Source organism: Lycorma delicatula, chromosome 4 (assembly GCF_047948215.1).
Source record: "Lycorma delicatula isolate Av1 chromosome 4, ASM4794821v1, whole genome shotgun sequence".
NCBI classification, from domain to species: Eukaryota; Metazoa; Arthropoda; class Insecta; order Hemiptera; family Fulgoridae; genus Lycorma; species Lycorma delicatula.
Genome location: NC_134458.1, coordinates 198,981,091 through 198,995,257, shown reverse-complemented (window position 1 = coordinate 198,995,257; position 14,167 = coordinate 198,981,091). Strand labels below are relative to the sequence as shown.

Here is a 14,167-nt window from a genome sequence, read left to right as displayed (position 1 = left end):
TATTAATTCTAACAATTAATAGATGACAAATTGGTACCGCATCAAACATATTAAATTCTAAATGTAATCAGACGTATTTATCCAAGTACTAGCCAATATTTTTATTATTATGACCTTGTATGTGTTTTATACGCAATTTTATTGAGGAAAACAAGATGGATGAAATTGAAATTATAAATGAAAAACAGTCACTGGGATTTGATAAGCCATAAACAGGCCTTTTTCAAACATGCCGTATAACAAACAAAACCGCACTAATTCCATCAAGTATTGGTTTAATTTTGACATAGAAAACGACCAGACATTTGTTAAATGTAAAAAAAGATTCATAGCGATAGGATTTATGTCGAAAGCAAATAATTAAAATATATACGCAAGGAAAAATAAATTAATTAAAGAACTCAAAACATCATTATGCAATAGATAATAATCTAATCTACTGATAGCAATAATGTAAAAAACAGTCCTACATTAAAAAAGATAAAATAAAAATTATGAAGAAAATTAATTTATTACTTTACAAAACATAATTAAAGTACTTTATTAACATAAATAACCGCATTACAAGATAAATGTCTTAAAAAATATTTATTATCTGACGCACTCTAAATGTACGAATAAAATAATATAACTACAAGTAATTTAATATTAATAAATTTATAAAATTTAACTTATTAGAAAATATTACAAAAAAGGAAAGAAACCTGGACTACTGAAAGATTCTGATTATTATGTACATGAAAAAATTGCAAGTTGAATGAAAACTGCTAAGAAAACAGACTATTTTCAGAATTAAAAGACTTAAATTAAAAAATAAATATATATACATATATATATTAATTCTTAACATTGTACAGCCTACACAAATTTTTACTTTTTCCAAACTCATGCGGTACTTACGTATAACGCCACCGCAGCTACAGCTTTATTTAAAAAACAAAGTAGTCAATCGGATTTCGGTGGAAAATGAACAGTCTCTTTATTAATTTTAATAAATGATTATTTATATTTATTTATTTTATAAATATAATTTAACTCCTGTTAATTAGTCAAGATTAGCGAGCGAAGCGAGCGTAGGTTAAAAGTTTGGTTAAATTATATTTATAAAATAAATATAAATAACCATTTATTAAAATTAATAAAGAGACTGTTCATTTTCCACCAAAATCCGATTGACTACTTTGTTTTTAAATAAAGCTGTAGCTGCGGTGGCGTTAATACGTAAGTACAAAGATAAATATATATACATATATATATTAATTCTTAATATTGTCCAGCCTACACATATTTTTACTTAATCCAACCTCATGCTTTACACCTCATTATTTTTGTGCCTTATTTTCTTTTAAAAAAGTATGGATGTCACCAATATACCTATTATGTTATCCTTTGTTGCCAGAGTACCCAGCTGTTTTATGAAAAGGTTTTTTCAATACATGCTCTATTACTTTCAACCATTTATTTTCACACCCCAAGCTACATTTAGCCAATTCTAATACACTCTCTTGAGTGTGTTACTTTTTTTTCCTGTTTAGCCTCCGGTAACAACCGTTTAGATAATACTTCAGAGGATGAATGAGGATGATATGTATGAGTGTGAATGAAGTGTAGTCTTGTACATTCTCAGTTCGACCGTACCTGAGATATGTGGTTAATTGAAACCCAACCACCAAAGAACACCGGTATCCACGATCTAGTATTCAAGTCCGTGTAAAAATAGCTGGCTTTACTAGGACTTGAACGCTGGAACTCTCGACTTTCCAAATCAGCTGATTTGGGAAGACGCGTTCACCACTAGACCAACCCGGTGGGTTTGAGTGTGTTACTATATACACATACATACACGCACGCACCCCCCCCCCGCGCGCAAACACACACACACACACAATCTAGTTTTCAACACAGTAAAAAAATTTGTTTATATGCACCACATGTCCCAAGCTTTCTTATAGCTACACTGCACATAAATCACCTCTGATACAAGGGGATCCGGTCACTTTCAAAGTTACTTCTCTGATGTTCACTATATGATGAATCTTCCTATTAGAACTGTATATTATGAAGATCATGCCGGGCTTCCCATATTGATATGCAACAATATATTCCGCTTGGTAATCTTCTCACTTCCTCAATAAGCTTGACATGGGATACGAGTTATTGTTGGGAATGTCTATGTCAATTTCAACAGTGCTAGTATTTTGTATTGAGTTGCCTAAAACCATTACATTACTTTTTTTTTGTCTTCAGTCACTTGACTGGTTTGATGCAGCTCTCAAAGATTCCCTATCTAGTGCTAGTCGTTTCATTTCAGTATACCCCCTACATCCTACATCCCTAACAATTTGTTTTACATATTTCAAACGTGACCTGCCTACACAATTTTTTCCTTCATAGATATTACATTTACAATATCTGTAAATTTAACAAACTTTCATATACATATATACTGAAATTTATTTACATTTACAGCACGCATATACTTTTATTTATTTTTTCTCCTGTAACAACAAGCCTACCCACCCTACAGTTAACCCTACTCTTTTTTTAATAAGACATGGAATTTTGAAACATGTGAAAAAATACCTAGCCTGAATTCAACCTTTTGAATGAAAAACAGAAATATTATCACTTCGACACGGAGGTCCGTAAATTTTCATATTTCTTTAATTATATTTACATACAACTACACAAATTCATACACAGGTATATTATTATCTCAAACTATATTAATTTCTGAATATGGCATGAAAAACAATGGATTGTTACGCCTAAAATAAGCATTTTCAAATATACTGATAAAATAACCGTACCGTAAAATGTACAGAAAAGTAATGAGGGGTAGATAGATGTTACCTACGGGTACAAAGAATAGTCAAAAGTTAAATTCTGACTACATCAAGATGAAACACAGAATCTTGAATACAATATTACATGAATATCTTAAAAATTAAATATAGCAAATTTCCTACATAAAAACTTAAAATTTAAGGACGAGAGACAACCATTAAATCTTTTTCAAAATTATTTACTATGGTATTACTGATGATATTATTCTTTAATAAGCGAAAATAAAGTAAATATTTATAAAATAGTACCTAAAACTAACAAAAATTGTTTTTATTTTTTTTTGTTTTAAGTTGAAACAGCAAATTTAAAGACACAATCTTCAAAAAATAAAATTTAAATTATTTAAATTTAAATATTAACTGTAAGAATTACAGCAGTTTTTCTTTTAGTATGGTTTTATTTATTTATTTTTTTTTTTTTAATTTTATTGTACATTTTTGAGCCTACAAAAATAAAAGTAACAATGTCATAAGGGCTTCACCCTTAGACTACTGCTGACAAGGAAAATCAAGTGGGACATTAGACTAAGCATATTTGCAAAAAAAGAAAGCATAATGTAATATAAATTACTCTTCTATGAGTAAAAGTTTATTTAAGATATGATACCCGTTTTGATTGTATCTCCCACTTGGCCAATTATAACCAAAATTAAATGATATCAATGGCCCATACTCAGAAGTAGAAAATTTCTTTAAAAAAATCTGATTTTAATCCGATCTGAAAATAACAAGAAAAATGATAACTTATAAAAATAGCAAAACTCTCCCAACCCTGAATGAAATTCCCAAATACATAACCAATATGACAAACTAATGTATTGGAATCATCTGATAAGTACAAAAATGTGTTTTGAGTTAGAAAAGACAAAAAAGGAAAAACGGTTTATGGACCAAACACCACAAAGTATCTTAGCTATCTAAAGAGCATTAAATTACATGAAAAAAATTTATGAAAATCTTTAATCAAAGGGTAGATACTCTTTGATATAATATTATATACATGATTAAAAAAACATGCAGAAGCCTAATAATGAATGCATTTTAATAATATAAAGATTGTAATGGTTAATGACAGGTCTTTTAGCAAAAGTTAGATGAATTTCCTAAAACATTTAACTAACAAAATTACCCCTTTCATTTTTTTTTTGTCTTCAGTCATTTGACTGGTTTGATGCAGCTCTCCAAGATTCCCTATGTACTGCTAGTCATTTCATTTCAGTATACTTCAGTATTTCATTTCAGTATTTGCCGCAATACCTCTTCATTTGTCACTTTATCCACCCATCTGATTTTTAACATTCTCCTATAGCAGCGCATTTCAAAAGCTTCTAATCTTTTCTTCTCAGATACTCTGATCGTCCAAGTTTCACTTCCATATAAAGCGACACTCCAAACATATACTTTCAAAAATCTTTTCCTGACATTTAAATTAATTTTTGATATAAACAAATTATATTTCTTACTGAAGGCTTGTTTCGCTTGTGCTATTTGGCATTTTATATCGCTCCTGCTTCGTCCATCTTTAGTAATTCTACTTCCCAAAATAACAAAATTCTTCTACCTCCATAATCTTTTCTCCTCCTATTTTCAAATTCAGTGGTCCATCTTTGTTATTTCTACTACATTTCATTACTTTTGTTTTGTTCTTGTTTATTTTCATGCGATAGTTCTTGCGTAGGACTTCATCTATGCCGTTCATTGTTTCTTCTAAATCCTTTTTACTCTCGGCTAGAAATACTATATCATCAGCAAATCGTAGCATTTGTCCCTTTCATTATTACTACAATAAAATATACTTACGTCTACTACAGCAAACAGCTAAAACAAAGCAACATCCTACAAAATCTGTTGTAACAGATTCCTATACTTGCTTCTGTGACACCACATAAATTTGCCAGTGACCAGTGCAGCACAGGATACGCCAGATTATTTTTTGTTTCCTCTTTTCACAGCTGCAAATAGTCATACTTAAATGTGACCTAGTAATTTCATCTCAAAAATTAACGGAGTCATTTACCAATTGTGCATGAAGTTGTAAGTTTATAAATGCGATATGTTAATCGGTTCAATAAAAGGAAATAATGTTACACCCTGAACTAAATAAATAACAACATTCAACTTCTTAATAAAATTCAATACCATTAGTTTTGTTGGAAACTGTATATATAAAGCACTCCTCGGTTTCTCCGTACACAACCTCAAAATTCCACTGCTCCAGAAAAACCCACCCTAAAACCAGCTAACAATGCAGAAATACATATTCATTGATTTCAACATTCAAGCTCTGTCTTGGTCTCCACAACAATACAAGTAAGTGTATTTTACTATATTTACGTGTATATACGTATTAATGAAATGAGTAATATCATTAGTAGGCATTTTTCAGGAAGTGCGTTTGGTTTTGATAAAGGGCCAGGCAATTTTTTTTAATGGTTCTACATATAATGTTTTTACATTTGCAATGGTAATAAAACGTATTAGTGGAAAAAAGTGTGTAAATGTAAGTCTTACAATCAAACTGAGGATCAATAGGTACAAAATTAGATTTAATTACCACATTAGTCATTAAATTACTAATTGGGAATAATAAGTAATCATAAATATAGGTTACAGAATAGATATCAATACTGACAAAAAACAAATAAAGTTATAACAAAAAACATAAGATATAAATAGATATCCATAAAGCTTACATTTCTGAAAAGATAATTGGTATAAGTAAAAATAATAATCAGAAAAAATAACTGACACTTATATACTGTAATTCGTACAAAATTAAATAATCTATAAATAAATTATAGGTGACAATGTAATATCTATATGTAACAATGTGAATAACAGGTAAAATTTACTGATATTCTTTGATAACAAAAATTTAAACTAAGGAAAACAAAGCTTAAAAATAAAAATATTACAAAAATGTTTATCATACAGAATTCTAGATGTTATACATCATACAACCTTAAATCTTCCATAAGCCAATCCTTTATCACAAGTAGTGAAATAAATAAGCAAAGTAAAATCAATGAAGCAGTAAAGTGCCACACTGTATTGTGCCATATCAGCTTTATTGTCTGAGTTATATTCTTTTTATTTTTTTTTGTTTTTTATACATAAATATAGTATTCTTGACTTGACTAACCTAAAAATAGCTAATACATATAAAAGCTGTTTAAATTTCAAACACAGTATTTGAGTTAAACTTAGCCAAAATCTAATTAACGTAGAAATAGTGAAGATTTTAACATTATTTGCATTTAAGTTAACTCAGATGCTATAACCGTAATTTATAAAGCATTTTTATATATAAATAATACAGAATTTACATATAAATTTTACAAAATTTATTTTATATAAATATAACAAGCGTTGTGGCAAAAGGGTAAACTGCATTCCCAAATCGATGGTTCCACATCTGCAATGTCTAAAGGAGTGACTTTTAAAAATTGAGGTATACAAAATGTAATATTCCACTGAACAAATCCACATTCAATAAGCCAAAAACTTATTGGGCAAAATATTAGCTATTAATTTAAACAAAACGTTGGCTGTAAAAAGATATTAATGAAAAAACTAAGTCAATTTAAAAAATGTTTTTAACTGAACAAAAAAATAATTTCAACGATAAAAAGATGAGAATACAATAACCAACTATCATAATGAAAACTCAAACTTACACTACGATTTATTCAGTAGTAAAGGACATCACTAGCAATAACTTTATTCTTCTCATAATAGTTGACAGAGTGAAAAAACGAATTTTACAATAATTATTCTGACTATTTCGGAAAATTAATATTATGATCAGAAAATTAAATATTCCTTAACTACATTTAATTAACTATTAATAAACAGTGCAACATTAAAAAAAAAACTTTAGCTGAGACTTTTCACATGCACTCACTACTTTCCTTAAAAACAACCACACTTTTTAAAAGTTTACAAAACAGATCAACTTACCTATAAGCTAAAGACATGCACTGGAAAAGTTTTGTTAAAGAGGTCTCTATTGATAAACTTTGAGCAGTTGTTTTTAATGTTTTGTAATTGCTGCCACAATTATTATTAACACTAACCACTTGCAAATTTGTACTTGTTTTGCCAATCAAAAGTGTATCTGGAACGGGTACAGCTAATTCATCCTCATCGTCCTGCGCTTCGGCCTCGAAATCCGAAATCATAAAGTGTCCTGAATGAATGGATTCTCTTTCAGGAGGCTTTGGTCTTATCCCCCTAATTTCCATGCTTTCCATCGTTTGAGCCATGATTGTCATATTCTATTACACCAAAACACTATATTTTCACAAATGTTTGGTCTGATATGTGATAAAATAAGGTTATAATTATTTTAAATGTATCATTTTGAATACAACACACATTGACGATTACTGACAACACTGAAGGCCACAAATATAACACTCCCAAACAATTCACATCGCGCAGTACAAACTACACAAAACTAATCAGCTGGTGGCCATGTTCACCGATATCACGCCACTGAGATAAAAAGAAATTCTCATTTTTCTTCATAAAAACAAAAACATTTTTATAAATTCTTTACAAATTCTATTTGAATCAAATGTTTTACATTAAAAAAATATTTAAACATTTTTAGTAGAGATTTTTCTGATATTAAGAGATCATTTAAAAGTTTAATTTTATATACAATGAATATAAACACGTACGATTGATTTTTTCTTTAACATAACCCCTTAAAACCAATTGAAAATTTTCTATTCGTACATACGAATTTTTTTCTTAAATAAAGAGAATAAACCTTTTCGTCGTAATATCTCATTTTATAATAATCTTTATGTTTCATTCGAATGCTAATACAACAATGTTTATTTCAATTACCGGGAGCATTGGTGAAAAATTAATCATACGAATGACGGCATACTCAATATCGAAAATAAACTTAGGTAAATCCCTCGTTTTATTTTTTAATAATTTTCCTTCATATAATTCATGCACTGTATACGTACATAACAAATCAAAACCAGACCAGGTTATCTTTAGAAAAACATAAAATTCAAACTAAATTTGACTTATAATAGAAGTATTTTACTCATAAAAACAATTCTGTACTGGAAATGAGAAGCCTTAATCAAGAACAAATTTTAAAACTTGTTATTTTTACTTGCCAGATGGCAGTAATGTGTTTGGGTAATTTCTTTGTATCTACTTCTGTAACTCCAGAACAGAGAGTTTCATAAATTAGTTATCAAGTTATTCATATTATATGAGTGATAATGGATAAATTAAAATTTGTAAAACTGTTAAATGACAGTGGACATTTTTTCTAAACCAAAATTGTTTGGAACTCATCAACTAATCATTGAACAGACTTTCAAAAATAATTTTTAGAATTGCATAACTCCACATATTCAGAACGGTTATAAAACCTACAGAACTAACCATTTACAAAATAATCAAGAAACTATTTTAAAATGTATCTAAAAAAACTACAATTAGAAATCACATGGTTCTGTTCTTCTATTTTTCAAAATATATATTTAATTAATTCTTTCAACAGATGAATTAAGATAATTTTATTTTAAGACAGCTGAATGAGAGCTTAAAAAAATGAAAAGAAGAAGACAATCAAAATTGTTTCATTGTGAAAGTGTACGTTCTGAAAAAACTAAATGGAAACATTCAAGAAAGAAAAAGTAATGTTTTCCTAAATATTATTAACCAGTTTTAACAAACAGGACTGAGTGATAATTTGATCAAACATGGACCAAATTAAATTTTAGAAGTGCAGCTTATGAATACTGTAGAGGGCAAAATAAGAAGAGATTACAAACAGATGTTTAAGGGAGAAGGAAGGAGTGCACAGTCTGAAAGGAATATTTTTAAAATAATAACTGCCTTATAAACAGGATGATAGAGGGGCAGTTACCAGCACTGAAACTGATAGTGTATGGATGAAGCATAGATCTAGATGGATTGGTCAGACTAAGGAAGATGTAGATGTAGAGATCATGAAACTTAAGTACAAAGATGTGGTGAAAGGTGAATGGTAAAGTGGAAGAGACTAAGCACAAGACCAAAATTACAAATTAACAGAAGTATCTGAATAAGAAGATTAAATTTAGAAAGCTAAGAAATTTTTCTTCTTCTCTTCAAAGATAAGATATAAATATATCAGAATAAAAAAATTATCCTTTAATGAATTTCATATTTTTTTAATAACCTTTCATGTAGACTCCAGGTCAGTGCTACTTAATTATCAATGAAAGAAAAGGTATCTTAAATGTGTACCTTTCATTTGATGCAGTGATAGGTAGTTTATTTTTTTAATCTTCAGGACCAATGTTAGGTATTACTTCAGAGGATGAGATGAATGACAATTTTTGTAGCAGTGTGAAAATTCCATGCCTGACTGGGATTCGACTCGGGACCTCTGGATATAGTTATAAGTAGTTGGAAATTCATGAGCACACTGGTCTCCTTTATCATTTCATTTACCATTAGTATATTATTAATGTACAGTTTTGTTTTGAAAGACAGATAAGTCAACCTGAAAAACAAAAAAAACAAAAACATTAGCCATAGAAAATATAAATGAATTAACAGTCAACCCTGCAACCACTTAATTAAGATTTGTAATATCTTAAGGTTTGGAATATCAAAATTCCCAGGATACTGGATATTCTGCAACAATGTGCTGTACTATTTGTCAAGTTGGTCTGTTCACAGGTAGTGAGTTGGTGAATATCTTATGTAGGCAGATTAATAATGCCTGACCCATGACTATACCCATCTTAATGAACTTACATACTTAGACACTGTGGAAAACTGAAGGAATTGAAAGTTGTATCAAGTATGCTTATAAAGAAAAACCAGCCACCCTGTTGCCTTGTCTCTCCAGTTATCTTTGTTTCTTTTCTTGGTTGAAAAACATTGATGCCATCTGTTGTCCCAAATTGATAATAGACTGTTTTGATTCATGAAGATGTTCAGAGACTATGCATTGGCAAATTTACAAAAGTGTTATGATGCAAACAAAGATGAGCAGCTGTTCTTTTTATATCTGCTTCTTTTTCGTTTCATCATCAGATGGTTACAATGTTCCATTTATCTAATATCTGTATTTTGTTGGCTACAAATCAGGCTTATATGACTGCCATTTAGCTATACCTAAGTCTAGTACATGATTGCAACAAACTGAAAGCATCTGTTAGTAAGGAGTTGGCATATGCCCCTCTTATTGAGTCAGCTGGCAAGCTTTTGAATAATATTTTTAGTTCTTAGATTAACAGCCATATTGACATTAGCTTATAGATAGTAACCAATTAAGGGTAAATTCAAGATATTTAGGAAGGGTGTTTTAAAATTTGTTTATCATTAAATTATTAACAGTGTGATTGTCTGTTCCTTACAAAGTTACATGAAAACTCTTTTTTTCTCAGGTTTGGTCATATTCTCAATCTCAAAATATTCATTTTAATGTTATAACACTCTTTTCTGTAATAATTTTTCCATTCTGACACTGTCCACCATCTGAGCAAAGGTTTTATGCTATTTCTATATATATATATTCTTTGTAGAAATTCTCTCATAATGCAGGAATGAGAGAACAATTTTACAAATTTTGAATACTTTGAGCTGAATACTTGTATCACATTATTTAGGAAAGTATCTCCAGTATCCTTTGATGAAATTTTATCTTGTAACTAATATTGAATTTATGGAAATTTTTATTTTAAAATTCACTAATTATAAGTCAATTGTGGCTACATTAGAAATGAAATAATGTTGACTAAACTGCAGTATGTTTCAATAATCATTTAGGACATAAAAGCAATATTTGGATTTAAATTTCTTGCCATCTTATTGATATGAAAATCCTTTAATTCTTCATAACAAATACTAAGTGAAAGTGATTTATTCAGCCCACCGCACTACTTCTATTCTCATCTCTAACAGCATGGGTGGTTTATATATGTTATTGATTATTTTAATAGTCTTCAAATGAGCCAACCACCCATTATCACTATAAGCTGATGTGTCTGCTACCTACACTCTCATACAAGGTATGATAAAAAAATGTTTTGTTTAATTCTGTGGGCTATATCTATTTGATTGAATTCATCTTTTTTCTATGCGATGGCAGCACTATCATAATGTATATAAATAGTTTCAGCCACATTTGAGATGTAGTTAAAATTTGGCAACCAAATAATTAGGATGTATTTTATTATGAATGGCAATTTACTTTGTTTGAAAAAGATGAAACAAAGGATTTGTATTAATTTTTTTTTAAAAATGGAATGAAGTGTAGTGAAATGGTGAAGGTGTTAGAGAAGGCTGTTGGTGAAGATGTTATGTCAACACCAAGGGTTTACAACTGGTACAAATAATTTCAAGAAGACCATGAAGATATTAAAGATAGCAGAAGGATTAGATGTCTTAACACATCAACACCAAATGAAAATAATGACAAAATAAAGGTCATCATGATCAGTAATTATCGAATCCACTATTACAAAAATTGCTGGAAAGAGGAAATCTCTTATCATTCATGTGAAACAATACTGAGTAACATTTTCATTATGAAACAAGTAGCAGCAAAAGTTTTTCTATAACTGTTGAATTTTCAACAAAAGCAGCGCTGCAGAACTATTGTTAATCAACATTGCTGATCACTCAGAATTACTTAAACATGTCATAAACAGGGGGCAAAACATGGGTGTATGGATATGATATTGAAACGTAGATCCAATCACTTCAATAGAAGGTCCTTGAAGAACCATCTGTGTTTTTTGAGGCAATCAAAGAAAACAACTGCAAATGTAGGCAAACAATTCTTGAATTTTTCACCATAACATTCCAGCTTATACTTCGTAGTTACTTAGCCAAAAATAACACTATACTGATGTTGCAGCCTCTGTAACAAGAAATAGTTTACTATTCCTTGTACCCACTGTTTAAGAGGATTAAAAGAACAATGATTTGTGATGATAGATAATATGATGATAATTTGAAGAAAATATCAGTGTAAAAGAATAAATAAATTTTTTTGATAAAAATCTATCCCAATTTTAACATATTTCACTTTTTTATACCAGTGGGTTATCTATAAGAGGTCCAAGATGATCTGATTTCATTGAGTTTTCCTGAAGTTAAATTCTCTTTATTGTCAGCTGTAATACACTAAAGATAACTGTTTTCTTTGGCTCATACTTTTAATGTTTATTTGAGGTAAATAGGGCCGTTTACTGGTAAATGGCCTGATTTCTCTGATGACACTGAAAAATGTTTCTTATTCTCTTTAAATATGCCTTTGTTACATTATTTTTTAGTTCTTGATCTTTTAAGATTGGGGAATCTAGGCGTAACATATTTCACGAGCTACAGATTTCTATTACCATATTCCTTCTTGTAAGATGGTATCTAGAAAGGCAAACCACTAGTAAAATCCCACTGCATATCTTAGGAAACGGGGGAAAATTGAGAACATTTTATAAAAATATAAATAAATAAACATTTTTTTAAAAATACAATTCTTTTGTTGGATTATGAGTGTTTGTTACCTTGAAATGATCATAATTAATATAATAAAGAACAAAATAGCCACCAAACTTAAATAAAGATTTATCTCTTTTAGCAGTTATTAAAAATTATGTACTATGTATTTAACAGTGTAATAACAGTAAATATAGTGCTTCTCCTCGGCCACACTACACAGAAGAAATATATATGAAAGAAGAAGATAAGTTTAAAATATATAATCTTGTCTTCTTGGTGCTGTAGCATTACAGGTGAAACAAATTTAACTATCAATAAAATTTTAACCCTGAAAAAATTAAAAAAATTATAAAAATCTCTAAACCTTTTTTTCAGTCACTCTTATGGAAGTAATGCATGTAATGTACCTGAGATATACAAAAGGCACCTATCAGAATTGCTTCCTTTGAGAGTAATGATGGTCACTATGTAGCCTGTTCCTGTATTATATGTAAGGTTAAATATCACCTGCAAAATATTTCAGTAGGCTTGACATGTTGATATGGAATCATATGTTTGGCTCAGTGAAGAAGGAATATGGGAAACCACTTTACTCATCACTTTTACTTGTAAGCATAGCATGGGATATTTATTATTATTAAGGGTTATTATCATCACCATAATAATCATTATTGTTGGATATTAAGAAAAAATCTAGAATTTTAAAAATTAAACTTGATGTTAAAAAAATAAAACAGTTAATTATTGATTAATAATCAGTAATTACACTGAAAGACAAAAAAAAAATTTTTATTGTTTCTTTAAGTGTGATACCATTTCTTGAATTGTTTTTTTGCATGCATTACTGATCTGTAAATACACTTTTCTATCATCATTAGTTTTAAATAAATTATGCTTTAAAAAAAATTAAGGGAAAATATAGTTAAAATCTGTAAAATTTATAATTTTGCATGGCCATACCTGTTTTAGAATGATTTCTGATGCTTTTCTTTAATAAATAGCCTCAGACACATCCCAAATTAATGACCAACAGTAATCAGCTACCATGTTAGTATTCCACTTTCCTTGGTGGAAATTCCACTTTCCACTTTTGAAATGTCTTAGTGGAAACGTTCACAGTATTTGTCACTTACGGCTCCAAGGTTGTCTGGGAAAAAATCCAGATGTGAATGGAGGAAATATATTTTCAAAGACATATTACAGCCCATAGCTCTGTATGAAATAAAAAGTTGATTAACAATATTGTGGTAATTGTCAGATTTTTGTTTGCCGAGAAACGTTTTGCAAAAGTCTTTAAATGAAGCCCAAGCTGCACTTTCTACATTATTTAAATTGAGTTAAATACATCATCTTTGACCAACTCTCTTATCTGAGAACCAACAAATATTGCTTCTTTAATTTTTCCTTCACATACATTTGGAAATTTCTGCCTGATGTACAAAAATCTGGAACTATCCTTCCTCATTGCTTTTACAAAATTTTTCATTAGTCCTAGCTTGATATGGAGAGGGGGTAAAAATATTTTTTTGGTTTCAAGTAAGGGCTCATGAATAATATTGTTCCCATTTGGAGTTAAGTTGTCCATTTCTTCCACTCTCTGGTAACATAATGTTTATCCCTAGCTTGGCTGTCCCATTCGCAAAGAAAACACATGTACTTAGTATAGCCTAACTGCTTCATGCCTAACAAAGTTGCTATAACTTTCAAATCACCACATATGTTCCAGCTTTGTTTTTTATCATTTCTCTTTACAAGAACACCTTTCATCCCATCTTATGTCTCTTTCAAATTAATACCATAAGCGATTGGTATTGAAGGATATTTGTTACCATTGTGTAGTAGAA

At 29.4% G+C, this 14,167-nt stretch overlaps 1 protein-coding gene across 2 annotated transcripts in view; it reads right to left on the bottom strand.

Annotated features, from left to right (window-relative positions):
• The window catches only part of Mondo (MLX interacting protein mondo), a 284,390-nt gene extending 277,057 nt beyond the window's left edge, over window positions 1-7,333 (bottom strand). For both annotated transcript variants that reach the window (XM_075364989.1, XM_075364990.1), the window contains exon 1: window positions 6,807-7,333. In XM_075364989.1, the coding sequence (XP_075221104.1) occupies window positions 6,807-7,120 (314 nt within the window). In that variant the 5' untranslated portion in view covers window positions 7,121-7,333. The remainder of the gene's footprint in view (window positions 1-6,806) is intronic.
• Window positions 7,334-14,167: the final 6,834 nt, after the last annotated feature.